Source organism: Lampris incognitus, chromosome 3 (assembly GCF_029633865.1).
Source record: "Lampris incognitus isolate fLamInc1 chromosome 3, fLamInc1.hap2, whole genome shotgun sequence".
In the NCBI taxonomy this organism is placed as follows: Eukaryota; Metazoa; Chordata; class Actinopteri; order Lampriformes; family Lampridae; genus Lampris; species Lampris incognitus.
The window spans coordinates 93522408-93542427 of NC_079213.1; the positions used below are offsets into that span (position 1 = coordinate 93522408).

Sequence of the window (20020 nt, forward strand, 5' to 3'; positions counted from 1 at the left end):
CGGATAGTCCAACCTTGGTCGTTGTCCGGGGTTGTCCTGTCTGGAGTTTGCATGTACTCCCCGTGTCTGCGTGGGTTTCCTCTGGGTGCTCCGTTTCCTCCCACAGTCCAAAGACATATAGGTCAGGTGAATCGGCCTTACTAAATTGTCCCTAGGTGTGTGTGTGTGTCGGCCCTGTCATGGACTGGCGGCCTGTCCAGGGTGTCTCCCCGCCTACCACCAAATGACTGCTGGGATAGGCTCCAGCATCCCTGCGACCCTGAGTAAGGATAAGCGGTTTGGATAATGGATGAATAAATCTGAGTTGGAGAACTGGGTTTGTTGTAACCTTGCTGTGATCCGGATTAAGTCCCTCAAGTCTTCCAAGGTACTGCATACTGGTTGTTAATGCTCCCGCCACCTCTGCCCAGAGCTGTCCCAGTCTGTCCATACTGGCCCTGCAGACACAGTCGCTCAGCAGGTTGTCACACATCCTGCGTTCTTCCCAGCCAGATCTGTGGCAGTCTGCAAATTTCAGGATTTAAAGTGTTGGCTTATGGTTCGGTTCACTGTCACGGTGCAGATTCGACACACTTTGCACATGATCCTCACAGTACAGAATCAGAACTACTTTATTCATCCCCGAGGGGAAATTGGGTCTTCTTTTTTTTTGTACGATCCAAAGTATTTAACGTCAATGCTCATCAATGTAAATCCCAAACTAAAGTGTGGCTGGGACTTGGTGATGGAGGAGTCGAGATGGAAAGAGTATGAGATGCAGCTTTAGCCCCAGCAGGCATCTCTGAAAATGATAAAAATTGCACTGTAATTTATTTCTATTATTTTTGTTATTCATTAGTAGGTAAAAAAAAAAAAAAGTAAGGAAAGTGAGGAGAGGTTTTTGATCTTTTGTGAATTTCTGAGAAGAATCATTTGACATGTTTGTTCTTTTGGACCAGAGATAGAACATACTGGAAGATCTGGCATTGCCCCCCTACTTGTTGGCCATTTGAATTTGACCACTTTCTATATCTGACCACTCGATAAAGGCAGGTACTTACTTACTTTTTTTGTAATACAATTTTAATAATTCCATTCAACCAGTGTTAATGCATAATGTTTCCCCCCATTATAATAAAATGTCAATTAAGGGAAAAAAATGTGTCTTTCTTTTGGCAAATTCATTTATTTTAAATTGTACATAAACGATGTCATGTTCAATGCAAGGATCAAGTGTCATGGACAATTTCAGACATTTCAGACAGAAGAAATAGGAGCGTTCAATTCAGTGCAGAGATAAGCATTGTCTGCTTCAATAAATTAAGTCAAAAAGGGTTGTACCACACACTATTTCCCTTGCGTAGGTCATTCATTAACCAGTCCTTTTTTCCTAGTTACAATGATGGCAGGGAGCCAAAAGTCGTGCAGTAACACATGAAATATATTGTGTGTGTGTATGTGTGTATATATGTGTATGTATATATTAAGATAAATGTAGGAAAAACAAAACTTTTGTGCATTTCAGTACAAGCTTGTTTCGTGCGTCACGCACTCATCAGCTGCCAATGCTGCCAAAAAAACCACGCACGCACGCACGCACGCACACACGCACACACACACACACACGCTACAGCTAACGAACACCAGGAGCAACCATTTAGTCGAGTCCCCGTTTGCAGCATGAATGCTTTGCAGGATTGGCAAAACGCTGACTTTCACCATCAACAGCAATGTAACACTGTCACTGCCGATTCCAGGTGCGAATCTTTTAAGTATGGGCCGATACCGGGTACCGGTCTGAGTTGTTATTTTAGCTGAACGGTGCAGATGTACGCCATCAGTTTGGGTTCAATGAGTTGAATAATTGCAACAGAATCCCCCCCCCCCACCATTAAGGAAATACTGGCTTCCAACGTGCCCAAAATGCAATAAATCAGGCGGTTTTGCTTTTATTTACATTGTTACTCGTGGTTTTTAGGGTAACAGACTGACCGATACCGATTCTCCATTTTAGCCCGTTATACAGATATGATATACAATACCAGTATTGGTATCTTCCAAATTTCCATGAGGTGTGTCAAACTTGGAATATTTCGTTTTCCCCCCATTTGACCCAACATCTCGGTGTCGTTTACTGTCAAACAACATCCACAGTGTTAATAAGTAAAGAACAGGCTAGACAATCTAATCCTGTTAAAAATTCAAGATGACATCCGATTGAGATTTTTTTTTTTTTCTAAACTCCATCCAAAGGTCAGGTTGAACGGACGGGGGCTCTGGTCTGGGAGCCGTCCATTGAGAAATGGGGAATAAAGGAGTAAAGGGGAGGATATTTTCATACTACTATAATGTGTTGGCATCGGCTCAGTAGATCATTAATACCTCGCACAAAGGACATGTACCTACTCTGATAAAGCAGATAAATACATTTGTAGAATGTGACCTGTGATCTACGCTGGATGACAAATTTCAGATAAGTGGATGTCAACATTGTCAATTTCAGATGATTCACCGTTTAGAGAAGAAAAAACTTAAAAACAATATTGGGCCTCATTCATCAATCGTTCATATGTACGTACGAATTTGTTCTTACACACCCATGGGATTTTTTTTAGCTCTGAATATTGTCTGACGGTGCGAAGCAAAGCCTGATGGTTATTTGTATTTCCTTCCCCCTAACCTTTACTGCCTACCTCTTGCAACAAGTCATCACCCATGCTTGCAGAGACTTCAGTGTTAGCCAATTGGTGTCTAAATTGGGTAGTGTCTAAATTGGGCGGCATGGCGGCACAGTGGTTAGCGCTGTCGCCTCACAGCAAGAAGGTCCTGGGTTCGAACCCTGGGGTTGTCCAACCGGGGGGGGGTCATCCCAGGTCGTCCTCTGTGTGGAGTTTGCATGTTCTCCCCGTGTCTGCGGTGGGTTTTTTCCAGGTGCTCTGGTTTCCCCCACCATCGAAAAGACATGCATGTTAGGGTTGATACTCCTGTCTGTGCCCCTGACCGAGGCATGGCAAGATGAACTGGAGTTGGTCCCCGGGTGCTGCACGGCGGCTGCCCACTGCTCCTAGCTACACAGCTAGGATGGGTTAAATGCAGAGAAGAATTTCCCTTCGGGAATCAACAGAGTATATCAAAATCCAATTAAGGGGTTACCCAGGTTCTACACTGGTCTGTGAGACAAACCTCATGACTAAAAAAATCCCATGGGTGTGTAAGAACAAACGAATGATGAATCAGGCCCAATGCGACTGAGCAGTCAAATAGATAAGACATCAAGTCACAAAGGATGACTGTAAAGAAAACAAATGCAACACCAAGAAAACGTGACGCAAAAACAAAAATGATCAATTTGAAATCCACTGGCTTAATTTCTATAACCATAATCATATTTGGTGGAGGGGGGATTGATGCGTACAGCAGCAAGGATTTGTTTCCCCCCACTCAACGCCACGTGTTTCATTTGTAAAAATCACTGAAGGCAATCATGACACTCATGTTAACTACACACTATTTCACATTTCATTGAGACAGGTTGTATTGTGTAAACTATCTCAGAGTTGGAGTGGAATCATTTTCACATAATTTTTTTAAAAATTAATTTTAAAAAAAAGGGGGGGGGGTTAGTGATACAAAACACTCCAATGCCGATTCCAGGCGTAATTCTGTAGTTTAATCACACTCTAGCTGCCATTGAGACTGACTGACTTAACCCATTTCAGGTCGATAGAACTTGTAAAGAACAGGAAGGAAGAATGATCCGTGCAAATGGGATGTGGAGGTCCGGATAGGTTTCCGCCAAATGGTTTGGCTCTGCTTTGAAGGCTAATCAAGGTGAAGTATTCTCAGCACACACTGACACCTATCTGGCACTCCAAGACCTTCAGTTCAGTTCACTTCAGACAAAGCTACAATAACAGCTGACAAGACCAGATTTTGATTTTTGATCAAAAACAAATTGATATTAAATTTTTGTTACTGACAAAAGGAAGACCAAAACATAAGTCCTGAATATGTTGACCGCTGAGATGTTTATGGATGGGCGAATAAAGTCGGCAGCAAGAAAGGACATGACATCATATTCTGTTTCGGGGAGAGGGAAGGGTGATACACGTGGCTCAAAAAGCCATCACAGATGCACCACAGGAGCTGTTGTTTCCAGCCTTTGTGTTCTCATTGGCTAGAGCTTGTTGGTGACTTGAGGAAAAGAAATGGAGTCTGGCGGAGAAAAGGGGGAAGTGGAAGTGGCTTAGTGTGCCTTGGTCTTGGGCTGGGTGATTCTACGGACAACACTGTAGAGGACACCAAAGTTCTGGAAAAGGGCCAGGGGGGAGGGGAAGAGACAATGTCAGTCTGTTTCCTGAGAAGTGGATGCACACTCGGAGCTTATTTAAACAAAAGCCTGCATTTAAATAGCTAGAATCACGATGTCTCGAAAACCAACAGGGAATGCAGTGACTCACCTGGATAGCCAGATACATCACTCCTAAGTAGGCTGCGATACAGACAGCCAGCAGCAGGTCAAATATAGCAGGCTTTACTCTGAGACAGAAAAGCAAAAAGTCAGAGACAAGGGGACAGGAAGACAGAGCAGGAAAACAAAGATAAATGAGTGCTTCAAGTTAGAAACTAAGACTCCATGGATAGCTGTGAGCTGTGTAGCTTTCAAGGGCTAAATAAAACAGGGAGTGCAGTGGAGCATCAGTGGTGGGAGGCAGATTCTCTTATCCCCTACCTGTATGCATTCATGGTCTGTTTGAGCTGGTCATAGAATACAAACTCTGGGTCCCTGAGGAAGAATGAGAGCAAAAATCTTTTACATCAAGACCGTCTCAGAAGTAAAAAGGTTCCTGATGCACACTTCGTATGATGGCCGCCAATGCTGAAACCAAGCTTGAAAAATTCATTGCAACCTGCCATTTACTTTGAATATATTTTTAAGCTCTGGCTTCTTAGCATTAATTTTGCTGTCACTGGCTTGATGCACCACTGATGATGAAAAACAGAAAATTGTCTGATGCCGAATTCAATATCGAGCCACAATGTAGCCTATAAATCAAACAGCTCACTGAAGAATGACTGTGTTGAACACTCTTAGATCAAATCTATAAAATGTTACCAAACTGCAGAGTAAGTTATTCTTCTGACTGCCATTTCAAGAGCGCCACAGAGCAAATCCACTACATCAATATGTCCCCATTTACCACAGTACTGCTGTGTATGCAAGTCTGATGTGTTAAAAATACTAAGAGTTCATACAGAGAAAAACACAGGTAAAAATACTGAATCTTCAACGTGTTCAGTTAAAGGGCAAAGAAATTAAAACACCGATGCCCCTAAATTCACTTTTCTGTATTGCTGGGAGACTGGACTTAGGTAGGATAACATTAAAAAACGAAAAAGAAAAAAAAGCTGCTCATGTCAGGGCTGTCTTGTGCCAATAATTTGACAGGAGGTTTATCTTTTTGGGAGGGGGGGGGGTATGAAAAAGAGATTCAAATGACATTTCAGATTTATACTCACAAATCATGTTTCTTAATTAACTAAAATTGGTTCTCATAGCAGCTTCACTAACAATAGATCTCTAATTTGGAGACTTATACAATGACATATGGACAGTTGTGCCATCTTTATCTTTTTATAAAACGGTCAGCACGGCAATAAGGCCAGATTGCATTTTTTGAGCTGAGGGAGCCATTGACAAGCTGTGTGGGCTCACTGCAGCCATATCAACGTATAACACTGAAATGTACTCCATGGCCAAAGTGTGCATTGCATTTCATTACAAATTTCCATACATCGCTGTGCTCAAGTGCAGTGGTACCCTTAAGCCACTGTAAACTGTACCTCTTGTCAGCTTTCACGTAGTGCCTCTTGACATCCTTGAGGTAGCGTCCCATGTGATACTCCAGGGTGGATACCACGCTGCTGTCCTTGTCTACCAGCTGGGCGGCACGCGGCTGGGCTGTCAGCCAGTCTACCATCGAGAACAGCTGCTCCTCCTGGACTTGCTAAGGCAGACGCAGCACCAACCAGACGCATGGTGACAGAGTAGGACGGAGAAGTCGATGATAAAGATGGATGTGAGAGAGGCATAGAGGCTGACATTCTTATCCAAATACACCCATTATGGAGTCAAGACAATCACTGCACAATACACAAGGTTGCACAGGTTAGGCAGAAAGCCAGTCAACATCAGGGCCACTTTTTACACATGGCTGGAAGGGGAAGCTGAATTTTAATAACTTACCATTTGCTCAGTGAAGATCTGCAGATCTGCTGGGGCACCCTATACAAACAAGAATACAAGATGACCGATGATGACATTTCATTCACAAAGAATAGAGAAAAGCTCTTGAAACTGAAATCTGTGTGTGTGTGTGTGTGTGTGTACACCTTCTCAGTGAGATTGTAGATGACTCTGGCCAGTGCCTCTGCTACCACCTTTGTGTTCCTGCTAAGCTTCTTGAGGTCAACATGAGGCCTGCAAGAATAAACACAACATGGCCATGGACAGTTAGACCTGGGGACAAACCCTGATGCAACAAAACAACACAGGGCTCAGAAATAAATGCAACAGTCACCAAAGGAAAGATGGGAAACTGGCTACAGAGCATTTGCATTTAGTCAACCTTCAAAGAAATTGGCAGACTGAAATACAGAAATATTTTCTGAAAAACAACAACACTGAACAGTAAAATACCCTGTTTGTTGAGTGGGTGATGGTGACACAAAATGGTTTACAAACAGATAGGCATGGAGATGGCTGGACAAAATAGCAGAGAACAGAAAGAGGAGAGAAGAGTAGAGTTTAATAGAAAGAAAACAGCAGAGACCACAGGGAGGAGCTCTTACAACACAAAGGAGGCGTCCAATCCCAAAACTCAAGACACATCCCTCCAACACACCTCCAACAGTCCAGATCAGATGCGAGTACACTAATATGTTCTAAGAGACATAGTACTGTGTATTATAAAACTGAGACAAGTGTATGAAGGTTCTGGGGCTTTGGACAGCATGACGCCACTAAGTGGGATGGGTAAGGTGGAACACCGGGCTGGGCTGCAACAACACAACCAGAACAAATGGCAGCTACATTGGAAACGTTAATTTCATTAGTGATTCTGAGACTTGCAGTAATGAACCCACCCAGCAGGGGGCTCTCCCGCTCCATGGCGAGAGGAGGGGGACACTGACCGCACGTCCATGATGCTGGTGCGTTGCGCCAGGCGATGGGAGGACAGATGAGACAAAGTGAAGGCCGGCAGGCGCCGGATCCCAAAGCGTTCGTGCTCCCAGGCCAGCGTGTCATCCGCCAGGTTGATTTTCTTGTGGACCATGGAGAACTTGACCCCTGGGTACTGGCTGGTCACCACCTGGGAAGAAACGGGAGGGATGTGGCAGTTAAGAGAGGGGTGCCACTAACATAAGGACAAGGCTGTGTAAAGCTGGCTTAGAATGACCAAGACGGTCATTGTTTAAAAATAGTATTAAAGAGTTAAAATGTTAATTTTGGTGTCAGTCATTTCCTAACAGACATACTAACATATGCAATGCATTAATATCTCAATTGGGTATTTATCTTGACAGAATAGAGAGTTTAAAAACCGGTGGTTTAGGTAGGAGTGAAATCCCACTCGTTCTAGTGTTAAAATGCTGGGGGGGGGTACTTCCACAGGACTCCGAGCAATGAACAGCCCTTTATTGCATCATGGTTGGGGGCTGGCATCACATCTTGTTAGGGAGCCCACAACTCTTAGCAGCAACTGCCTGCTGGCTGATCCAGTGTGGCAATTCAGTGACAAAATAGACCTATACTGGTCACTGAATGAGAGAAGAACCTATTTCTTTTTTGTTTCAGGCTGTTAAGTGTAACAACCAGATTTTCACGAGGTTTCATTGCAAGGTCAACCAGTTTAGTCCACCATTCAAAGAGAAAGACTGACAGAATAGTAATGACCAATGTGTGCTGAGCCATCTGGATCTTACCATCTCCAGCTCCCTGAGCAGGGCATGCTGAGGAGTTCCCTCTTTGGGAGGCTTGGACACATGGAGGTGCAGAGCGTCTCCATTCCCCAGGGTGTCCAGACACAATACAAATGCCACATTGTCTTGTAGAAGACTGGAGTCTAAGGAGGGACACAGTGACAGAATAGAATAAATGAAGATGGCAAGGAGAAAAAAATACAGACAAGCAAAGCCAAAGAAACAGACAGGACATTGGTTGTGCTCCACACTGTTTCAGAGGTCATCCCCACCAGAGATGAGACTATTTAATCGTTACCTGTGTGATCCAAGTTATCCTCCAGCCAGCGTTTGGTGCCCTGGTAGTTAAACTTCCCCCCTCCTGAGACAAAGAATAGCAGGTTGTACCTGAAAAAGAATAGGAGCAAAAACTAAAGCTCATCTAACATAAAATACGGATCCATCATACCAGAGCAGATAAAAACCAGAGGATTAAGAGCTGGTTATTCTTAGGGAAGACTACGGTCCTATAAAAGAGTTTCCATTTTGTCAGGTAAAATCAATTGAATGGACAAGTCGAGCAAAAGGAATAGCGACTTTCATTTGTCTCATTCCAATTAATAAGTACAATATGGGAACAACACACAGTGCTGGCCTTGCACTTGCACTAACACTCCCTTAAATATCCACTTAGACTACTTTTAAAAGGGCTATTTAATTCCACCTCCAAGAACATACTCAATGAAAAATCGCATCTGTTCCATATGAGTGAATAGTCTTGGTGGTTACTTCAGTCAGATGAGGATCCTGTGACAAACCCAGGGCAAAGTTAAAACCCAAATTAGCTCTTAAAAAGGGCTTGAAGGAGAATGTGAGCCACAATAAAATGCAGTGGTTTTGGCTTTATTGTATGTATACCATAGAAGACGGCAGTCAGATTTCCCTACTGCATCAAATATTTAATGTTAAAAAGCAGAAAATGAGTGTACACCTGTCATGTGTCTGCTTGCTCAATGACACAGCCTGTTGGAAAAATGTCATGTTTTTCAGATTGTTGGTGTGGGTGCTAGTGTTGGAGATTGTATCCGTTTTGAAGAAATAAACAACCTTCTCTGACATCCATCACAACTGCAAACAGGCCTGTTCCAATTATTATTATTATCATCAGAATCAGGAATTCTTTTATTGACTTGTGCATTACATGCACTAGGAATTTAGCTTGGCTTTGTTGGTTCGATTAAAAGTGTGAAAAAAGAGGGCGTCCGGGTAGCGTAGCGGTCTATTCCATTGCCTACCCACACAGGGATCGCCGGTTCGAATCCCTGTGTTACTGTGTTACCTATGGCTAGGTTGGGCGTCCCTACAGACATAATTGGCCATGTTTGCGGACGGGAAGCTGGATGTGGGTATGTGTCCTGGTCGCTGCACTCTGGTCAGCCTGTTCGGGGGGGGGGGGGGGGGAATAGCGTGATCCTCCCATGCGCTACGTCCCCCTGGTAAAACTCCTCACTGTCAGGTGAAAAGAAGCGGCCGGCGACTCCACATGTATCGGAGGAGGCATGTGGTAGTCTGCAGCCATCCCCGAATCGGCAGAGGGGGTGGAGCAACAACCGGGACAGCTTGGAAGAGTGGGGCAATTGGCCAAGCACAATTGGGGAGAAAAAGGGGGAAAATCCCCCCCCCAAAAAAAGATCTTTCCAAAGCCAAAAAGGTAAACAAAAGTAATTAATTTACTTGTGTCCTAATGTTTAATACCAATATATGGCTCTTCCTCTTCATAAGGTGTGTTTATTACGCTATGTCATGCTTAAACCATAACAGTGGCATAAAATGAACAAAAAACAACCCACAAGCAATTCATCGCAATTATCTGTGTGACAATCGTCAGCTAACATTTCATGATGTAACAAGCCTAACGGAAAAGACTAGCGATGTCCTGATCCGATCTCAAAGATCGGTACTGGGGCCGATCAAGGCATTTTTTTAACTGATCAGGGTCGGCTATTTCGAGCACGAACCCTAGCCCGTTTTACGTCAGCTGTTACACAGATGTTGTAAACGGTAAGCACAATTTGTGGCAGGATGCAGAAGCGTACTCTGGCATACCTGTGGCTAAAATGTCTGCAGTGTGGAACTGTTTTAAATTGGAAAACAAAAGCAGTCCAACATCCACTTGTGATGTCTGCAATACAAGCATTTCGTGAGGCGGTAGTAACAGAGCTGCATTCAATGCCTCGAATTTGATACAGCACCTAAAAGATAAGCACTCAGTGGAATACAGCATGTTCACTCAGCAACTCAGAGTAAGGATGTGACTGTGAATGTTCAAGTTAAACTTTTATACCACTTCAAAGTGGAATTGTGATTACATTATTCATTTTGAGTGTTCTAGCTTTACTATGATGCGCCACTAAGTGAAATTGATAAGATCTACTTATAAAAACATCTTTTAGTTTGTTTACTTGGTTATTTTGTTAAAAATCAAATGAAAACCAGTGATGCAGTAAGTGGAATTGTGATAAGAGTCATATAAAATATTTTTAGTTTGTTTACATTGTTATTAAAAAGAAAAAAGAAAAAAGGGAACAGCCTGGATGCAGGCAATTTTTTCTTAATGCATTGCAGAGCTATTCAATTGTAAACTTTAATGTACTTGAATTGTGCACTGTACAGCTGTACTATCTAGGAAAATATAAGTATCGGCTTGGGATTTGGTGTTGGCAGATAATCAATATTAAATGACTCAGACCAGGATCTGGGGCAAAAAAACTTGATCGGAACATCCCTAGAAAAGACACATATTTGTGCAAGTCCAAAAAAAACCTGTTTCTAAAAGAGCTGCTTCTCACCATGTTGAAGTATTAGAGGTGAAAATTGCTGATTTGATGTTTCGTTTTTTGTTTGTTTGTTTTTTTTATATTAATGGTGCAACCAAAATTAATAATTCAAACTTTGAAGCTGGGTGGAAAATGTTAAAGCCAACACAGGGCTGGAAGCAAGAGGTGGTTCACCACTTACCCAGCATGTGTCCTCTTATAGGTGTATAGTTTAGAGAAGAGACGTGCCAGCTCCAGCAACATGGACACCCCACTACCATTAGAGTCTGCTCCATAGGACAGCCACTGGACACGGACACACACACACACACACACACACACACACACACACACACACACACACACACACACACACACACACACACACACAGTTAACCTTTACAATGCACCACACTATAAGGACACTATAAGAATAAAGCACACTTTTGAAAAATACTGAATATCTAGAATAATAACTGCCAGGATATCCATTAACAATTATCGTGACTTTGTAGTTGGGGTTGTTAAGGTGTTCTTATTCACAATTAGTCACTTTCTTTTTTTGGGGGGGGGGGTCTTCCCCCCTTTTCTCCCCAATTGTCAGTTGTATCCGGTCAATTACCCCACTCTCCCGAGCCGTCCCGGTCGCTGCTCCACCCCCTCTGCCAATCTGGGGAGGGCTGCAGACTACCACATGCCTCCTCCGATACATGTGGAGTCGCCAGCTGCTGCTTTTCACCTGACAGTAAGTAGTTTCGCCAGGAGCACATAGCACATGGGAGGATCACGCTATTACCCCCAGTTCCCCCTCCCCCCAAACAGGCGCCCAGACCAACCACAGGAGGCGCTAGTGCAGCGACCAGGACACATACCCACACCCGGCATCCCACCCGCCGAAACGGCCAATTGTGTCTGTAGGGACGCCCGACCAAGCAAGAGGTAACACGGGGATTCGAACCAGCGATCCCCGTGTTGGTAGGCAACGGAATAGACCGCCACGCTACCCGAATGCCCCCACAATTAGTCACTTTCAATCTTTATTCCAGATAGGTCTACAGTTTATATTCCTGTAAAAAACTAACTCAGCTGCTATGTCGAATAAATATTTGATAAATGCTATAACTAGGGATGGGTATCGTTAAGATTTTAATGGTACTACTACTCTTACCGATACTGCTGATCCGGTAGCACTTTAGCGATACTCTTATCCGTTGTTTTTGTTATATTTTTAAGAGGAAAAAAACAAAAACAAAACAAATTAAGAATAGAATTAATAGTTTTATTTTCTCACGTGTGGATGGAGCATTATGTTTAATAATTAACCCATGTTTGTATAGTTTAGTTAGCTCTGTGTGGGCTACAGGCTGCTAGCATACATAACATACCTGAGGTGGATGGCCAATGAGAGATGAACTATGAGCTAGGCAGTTTGGACTTTGAGGGGTTTTTATTTTTCGAACGGTGGGTTGGGCATTGGGAGTTGAGAGAGAGAGAGACGTCGGTAGAAAAATAAAGTTGCAGTTGTTTTGCTGCTGAACTGAAATCTTCGCCTCCGTCTCTGTTTGTCGCCGGCACGCAACGCTACAATTGGTGTCAGAAGGGGGATGGTGAGACCGTGAGGCCATCGAAAGCCCGTGCGCCCAGGTGTGAGGGAGCTGATATGCTGAAGCGGGGACGTGCTTCCCGAAGGGGGGGGGGGGGTAGTGTAACGTGCACGGATAAATAGACTCGCCAGCCCTTGGCTAATGGGTCGGACCCTTTAGTCGACTGGTTAACGTTGTCGCCTGTGGTGCAGGAGATCCGGGTTCACGTCCTGGCTGCGGCAGTTCCTGGGCTGCCCCCCGAATTCGCTATAATACAACAGGCTCCGAGAGAGCAAGATCTCTCTTCTGGATTGGGAATAGCGAAAATGCATCATAGACAAATGTTTTAATCTTATTACAAATTTAGAAACAGAGTTGGGGAGATAAAAAATGCAAGATAACGTTTATGTAGCCTAAATAAATAGGAAATTCATTTTCTTAATTTCTCCAGTGCCAATAGCAGAAATGGTAACGTTGGCGCTTATCAGTACTACAGTCTTTAATAAGTTAGCAACAGTGCCCATTTAATACCAGGTTTCGTTACCCACCCCTAATCAAAACAAGATGTTTGTTTAACATTCATTTTCAGGAGAACAAAAACATGACAAAAGGCTGATTCAGACTGTTCAATCAAACTGTTTCATCAATTTGCTTGTGGCACGTTTTTTAACGGGAAAAACTGCTCTTCGTTTAACAGCGTTCTGAATATTTTCAAGGTCTATCAGGATCAGTAACAGCACCACACACACATACATACATACATACATACATACATACATACATACATACATACATACATACATACATACATACATACATACATACATACATACATACATACCGGAGCAACACCAAATGAGTCATAGTGAGCCACCAAGACAATAGTGGGTAGGTCCTCTCCTCCAACCCCAGCCAGACGACCCTGAGAAAGAACAAGAGACCCCTTAGAAGTGCTACAAGTCAAACATTTGAAACTATGGTAGAACCGAGAAAAGTCAGTTTGACACTCCGTTTTCTGAAATGATCGGTCAAGAAGCTGTGGTCGATACATTATGTTTAAAAACAGTCCACTTCTCCAAAACAATGCCATGAGGATACAGAGGGACAATTTCCAATTTTAAAAGAGGAGCAGCATATGCAAACATGTGCATTCAAAAAAGAAACTTCGTCTTGTAGGTCTCCCTTACCGAACTGACTCATTTTCATAGTCGCACAAACAACAGCACATATAACCTTCAGTTTGATTATCAAGATTAAACAGCACAAAGAAACATTTCAAACCATGTGGTGCCACTGCATTACCAAGCATTCTTGCATTACTCTGTTCTACACAAAGCTTGTGGTACATATAGAAAAGAGTGGGCAATACATTAACAAGGGAAACCTATGGCACCATGCAGTCCATTAGAAGCCACAGTCTGGTGGCTTTTTTGAGCAGGGTTCTGGGTTGCAGACACACAGACCCCCACCTCTCAAGCCCTCTAAGGAAATCCTCTGTCTGTCTCCTAATCCCCCTGTAGTATGACTAAACCCATTTATTCCCTCTGGATTTAACAACCTGCTTAGATCAACACACACTTCAACAGACACTTCAGTCTCAAAATGGCTCTGATGAAATACTTTGAAAATAATGGCCAGGGCCAACTAAATCCCTTGATCCACATGAGAGAAGCAGGGGGAGAAATGTCAGGAAATGTTTGTCTGTGTGAAAGCATTCATTAAATAGAGACATAAATGTCAGGAAGAATGTCATTACACAGACACCGATCTCCATGTTTATGACAGAATATTCTTGTGTTATTGTTAAACTGGGATTTCATTTTGACCATGGATGTAAAATAAAGTATTATGTGTAAATATACATACACATCCTGTATGTATATTTCCACAAACAATAAAAAGGGCAGCCTCTTGAGCCCCCAGCCGCCATTTAAGACCTCAAAATGACATCTGAATGAAATCAAAATGGCAACGTGAGACTAAATAAAAAAACTAAACTGCAACCTTTTTTTTTAAACAAATGTAGCCAAAATTTTGAACATCTGATAGTCATGTATACAGAAATTAATTTAGCAGGTAAAATCCAAGAAAGTATTACTTAATGAAATGATTAAATTTAAACAAATTAAGAGGGGAAAAAAAACAATTGCACTGTGACTGAACGTGTGTTTTTTTTAACATATGTTAAAAACATTCACTGTCTCAACAGATAAACAGTTTCCTTTCAATCACTGGAGGAGAGGCAGGAAGAATGTTTACAATTGAGCTGAATTCCCCACTGCCCCTGTCCAAAGCTAATAAAAACTGTCTATTTCAGAATTCTAACATTGAAGACAATTAACAACCAAAACAATTAATCCATCTAAGGATGAATAATTAGCATTTACAATATTTTCATTTTCACATCTCAGTATTAAGTGGCACAAGCCTTTGACCTTTAGTTAGATGCAGATACTCAGCTGATGCTGTATTACCAGTAAAGCAACATTTCTTGACCATTTTGCCATTGTAATCAACTAAATCAGTTTCACTTTTTTGGTTACAGTTGGGTCTCTCACCTCTAGGCTGGTGATGGCCCAATCACTGATAGCTTTGCTCTGGGCCCCACTGGTCACCATCTGAAAGCCATTTGCTGTGGCTGTATGCAATAGTACTAAAGAAAGCCAGACATATGACAGTCAAAATTAAGGACCAAGATTAAATTTTTCTTTGATCATAATTATAGGTCAGTATGATCAGATATTACAAATTATTATTCATCATAGACATGTTTCTTTTACCCACTGCCTACTTTTACAAGAGAGTGTGAAAGTGAGACAGAAAGGGCAAGAAAGTGTCAGAGCGAAAGAAAAAAAAAACAGTTACAAAGAACCTTTCTATAAGGTTGAGGGCAGAGTACATAAGAGGAACGAGTAATTTTAAGTCCCTGAGTCCTCACCTTCAGCTGCAGAGGAGGACCCCTGGGAAGAGGAGGAGGTCTGGGTCTGAGTGTAGATAGACAGTAGCTCATCATCTTCCATGGCGAAATAGACAGGGACAATGGTCTCAGTGGCCAACATCTCTGGCTCCAGTTCCATGAACTGCTGTGTGGGACAAGCAAAAAAAGAGAAAAGCATGCTGGAACTGCTAAATTATGAGGCGTTGATGGGTTACAGCAGAAAGAACCAAATTTGATATACCTGCGGAGAAATAAGATGGAAAAATGGCAAAGCTATTCAGTCCTCACAGATGTGTTATTTGTGAACATACATGTAATGCTGATAAAAAAAGACAAGTAAAGCAAAGGAGACAAAGCAAAATTTTTTACTTCAACCTTCTCCACCACTACAAGTCTGGTTTTGCCCATTCCTGTTTGAGTGGGACACAAAGTTCTGATAAGATTGCATCAGCAGCACATTTTGAAAATGACTAGACTATCACAGATGCTGCAAGTGTTCAACAAAATAAAATTCCAAGGCAAAACAGATCCAAAAATAAGTTTTGTGTGTGATCAGTGATATTAAGAATTAATCATCTGTGGAAATGAATGCATGACTTAAACAGCACAGTGTGAGACACACAAAAATAGAAAATTTGTTTCATAACCACTTTCAGTAGGTTACTAAAAATGCCTATTGCATCTGCTTTCCTGACTCACCCATATGCAGGAAAAAATTGGTCATAGTTTGAGACTGGCAGTGTAATACTACAGAATATCAATGTCATGGGTTCGGATTTCACACCAAATTTGAAACAGTAACGAGGGTGAATACCTGTACTATGTCCTGAGGCAATGCGGACATGTTCTTGGGCAAGATGATAACCACAGCCCCCGCTGACTGGCGCAGAGCTTTCTGGTACTTGTCGTAGGAGAAGTCTGCCAGCCGCATGATAACACAGCGACGACTTAGTACCTCTGCCTCTACAGTACGAGCCTCTGTGTTCAAGATGGCATTCCTAGTGCCTGGGGACATCACAAATATCACTCATTAAATCCGTTTTTAAAAACAAATAATATTGCTATAATAAACAAAAATCCAACATCTTTTACTACTGTCATGCAAACAGGAGTACTCCTCGATTACCCACTGTCAGGTAGGCATGATGGGCTGAGTATAAATCAAACGATTCACGTGCCATTTTGACAAACGTTTGGAACATAAACTGCAATCTATCCAACTCTGTTTGACATCGAGTGTACAATATGGGCTGTGTATTACTTATTCTATCATTTCATTGGCCAATCTGGCAGATTAAGAGAAAAGTCCCTTTCATCCTCAAGTGGAATTTGCTTAACCTTCCAGAAATGTCCTCACAATCACCATAACAATCACTGCTGTGTGCCTGGTTCAGAAATAACCCAAATGAGGATGAGTGATAAAACTACAGTTCAACACTTTTGGAGCGACCGTAGAACTGGAACTAAACACAACGTTCGCAAACTGAGCTAATTTAGCTAGCAGACGGCATCAATACGCGTGCCATCGTTGACATGGCAGACGGCTAGCTCGAAAAGACATGAAGGTAGCTAGCGTTAGCTGATCTTAGCTGACATCTGTGCAGTGATCCGCTGGTCAACTCTAGTTAACCCAGTTGATTTTGTCCTATGTGTACGGAGTCCTAGCTGAGACAGGCGAGTGGATGTGACTCACCGTAGGGCTGTCCCTGCAGGTCGTACTGCTGCATGCGGTACACGGTGAATTCGTGCGCCGCCTCGGCCGGGAGCGGCGACACCAAAATCAGCACCGCGGGAATGAACACAATGAACGTCAGGGGAAACGATGATTTAAACATGTTGTCAAACACCTCACTAGCCTCTTCAAACATCGTAGCGGTTGTGCTGGGAGCAAAGCAAGAGACTAATTCAAATTTTGGCTGTCAGGAAAATCCACCACTGACAGCTCGTTTTGCAAACTAGCCAGCAACGCAGCCACAGCACAGCTGTAATGGGCAGAGAGACGTTGGAGCAGGCAAACGACTCGACCACCTCCTCTGCAAAGGAAAACAGTTTATAAATCTCTTACTACTCGTTCTGACACGGTAAAAACCTTTATGGAAGACTGGGATCATGAAAGAATAACACAAAATATACTGAGTTTTTATTCAGTTAGATGAAAATCAAAATATATCTCAATCGTAAATCTATCAAAGGTCCTTCGGGAATCTTCTAGGACAACTATTCTTGATGAAACGTATCAATGGTGACGACAGATGGCGCTGTAAACCAGCAATAGTGGACAGCAACGAAGCAAGGCTGCCTCAAGTGGGGAGGTAGAGACACAGAACCGAGTCTTCAAATCAGACCACAGGACAGATTTTCAAATTGCTCCGACAGCTGAAACGTGAATGACTGAAACAGAAGCAAAGAGATTGAAATTATGTCCCACTTACGCCCTATGATCTATCAGGCATGCACGGTGGCCCAGTGGTTAGCACTGTTGCCTCACAGCAAGAAGGTCGTGGGTTCGAACCCCAGGCCGTCCCAGGTCCTTTCTGTGTGGAGTTTGCATGTTCTCCCCGTGTCTGCGTTGGTTTCTTCTGGGTGCTCCGGTTTCCTCCCACCATCAAAAAGACATGTATGTTAGGGTTAATACTCCTGTCTGTGCCCCTGACAAGGTGATAGGAAGACATAACTAGAGTTCGTCCCCGGGCACCGCAGCTGCCCCCCACTTCTATACAATAAGATGGGTTAAGTGCAGAAGACAAATTCAACGTAAGAATAAAAATAAAGTGGCTTTAATTGTTCATGGATTGATAAAACAAGCACAGTCAAACTGAGTTAAAACATATGAGTTATGGTACTGCAGGTCTGTAGAAATTAAAAACTTGACATTCATTCGGGCTGTCATTCAAATGAATGCTTAACACAGTCAATAAATCCAACCATTTTGTGAACTGTACATTGTACATATACTGGTATGCTCTGTCATGTCCATCTACTTCAGGCATGTAGTATGTAAGTAACCTGCTAACATCTATTTCAGCAGCTCTGATATATTCTCTGCATCATTGCACCTTACCACCTCTTATTTCACCTGTTTAAAAGCCATCCTTGTGTATAAATCTGAAGATTGTTGTGTTGTAGTGTTGTTATTCTATGTTAAGTACACTGAGAGAGCCACGAAACTGGAGTCAAATTCCATGTTTGTGCAAACCTACATGGCCAATAAACATGATTTTGATTCTGATTCTGACATCAGAATCTATCCCCCCCACACACACACACACACACACACACTATCTCTCTCGCTCTCTCTCACACACACACACACATACACCCACACACACATTCCCTCTCCCTCTGTCACATGCGCGCGCACACACACACACATTCCCTCTCCCTCTGTCACACGCACACACACACACACATTCCCTCTCCCTCTGTCACACGCACACGCACACGCACACGCACACGCACGCACACACTTTCTCTTTCTCTGTCTCTTACCCCCCCCCCATCTCTAAATGGGAAATTGATGCTGATATGATGTTCTGCCACCCTATTTAATGGACCTTGGCGTCATTATTTCCTGTTGTATGAGTAATCCATGCCCGAACCCCATGTTTATGAGAGGGCAAGGAGCAAACAAGGCATAAATTAATTAGGTGTGGCCATACAAACTCATACAGCAATAATGATTTAATATATTATTAGGTAATTATCAGTCGCAGAGCTGGTCAGATGGTCAGGAGCAGTAGTAACATACATTTCTTGAGACATCAACAGTCACAAATAAAAAACAGGAAAGAGGAAAGGAAAAGAATTTCATTGTAGCAATTTAAAAAGAGTTGTTTTGTCATTCTTGGTAAGATACACAAATGTCTTTTTTTGGGATGATGTTAAGTGGTATTGTAGCAATCATGTCACATGCCGTTAATTCCTCAAAAAATCAGCACATCCTGTTATTACAGGATCATCAGACACAGTGCCTCACATAACGTGGATGTGGTCACGTTTTTCGGTTTAAAAAACGGGCTTTTCCAAACACGCAAAGTATTATTTTCTGAATGTGACCATATATGTCCACCACAATAAACACTGGGCAACACAGCAGAGATCCACTAACACATACCGAGACACACATAACGCACACACAATGTGTTAGCTGTTCATAGTGTCCTCGTTCCTTTCCACTTCTTCTGGGAATGTCCTGAATCAGTGAAGCCTTTGCCCCCGATCCCTGGCCACAGAAAAACACTTTCTCTGTGTGACCACACAAAAGATGCAGTCAGTGTGTGTGGGTAAGTACCACGGATTAACAAGAGATTAGCTACCTAGCAGTAAGTAAGCAATTTCTGTGTGTCTCTAGAGGAGCCCCCCCTGTTTCAGAGGATGCTGTCATTTTCTCACCGCACTGGCAGGTTGCTCAACCGCTGACCACATTGGAGCGTTTCAGCCGCTCAAAGAAATGGCCAGAATCATGGAATACCAAAGAGATATTGTAACATGAAGTCCTTTCCAATCGGTAGTTTAGGGTTCGACCTGGGAGCCACACTGATTTCTCCACACACAGACGCTGCCATCAGTGCACAATGGCAGTCCTTTTACCTCGACCCTAATGGGTGTTCTGAGTAGCTCACTTCATACTAACACACTACCTGAAAGCAGCCCACCATAATCCCCTTGTTAATGACCATAAGCTAATAAAACAACTATGCAACTTTTAAATCACACAGCCCCGCTTGATTGCTGAAGAGATC

General features: G+C 42.8%; 1 protein-coding gene across 1 annotated transcript; it reads right to left on the reverse strand.

Moving 5' to 3' along the window:
* Positions 1 to 1156: 1156 nt before the first annotated feature.
* On the reverse strand, positions 1157 to 17228 carry ncln (nicalin). The gene is made up of 15 exons (XM_056276184.1): positions 16972 to 17228; positions 16093 to 16283; positions 15279 to 15423; positions 14899 to 14993; positions 13182 to 13262; positions 10960 to 11063; positions 8261 to 8349; positions 7966 to 8105; positions 7126 to 7352; positions 6373 to 6460; positions 6227 to 6265; positions 5824 to 5987; positions 4712 to 4765; positions 4440 to 4518; positions 1157 to 4288 (listed from the first exon to the last, which is right to left on the reverse strand). The coding sequence occupies exons 1-15, from the start codon at positions 17144 to 17146 to the stop codon at positions 4226 to 4228; spliced, it is 1734 nt and encodes a 577-aa protein (XP_056132159.1). The 5' UTR covers positions 17147 to 17228; the 3' UTR covers positions 1157 to 4225.
* Between the last annotated feature and the right edge of the window lie 2792 nt (positions 17229 to 20020).

What these genes read in the sequence shown, in the direction of transcription:
- ncln (XM_056276184.1), bottom strand. Translation starts at nt 17,146, where the DNA reads ATGTTTGAAGAGGCTAGTGAGGTGTTTGACAACATGTTTAAATCATCG. An exon ending in GCGGGAGAGCCCCCTGCTGG is followed by an intron (nt 6,461 to 7,125) that starts GTGGGTTCATTA and finishes TTATTCTTGCAG; the next exon opens with GCCTCATGTTGACCTCAAGA. An exon ending in AGATCTTCACTGAGCAAATG is followed by an intron (nt 5,988 to 6,226) that starts GTAAGTTATTAA and finishes CGTCTGCCTTAG; the next exon opens with CAAGTCCAGGAGGAGCAGCT.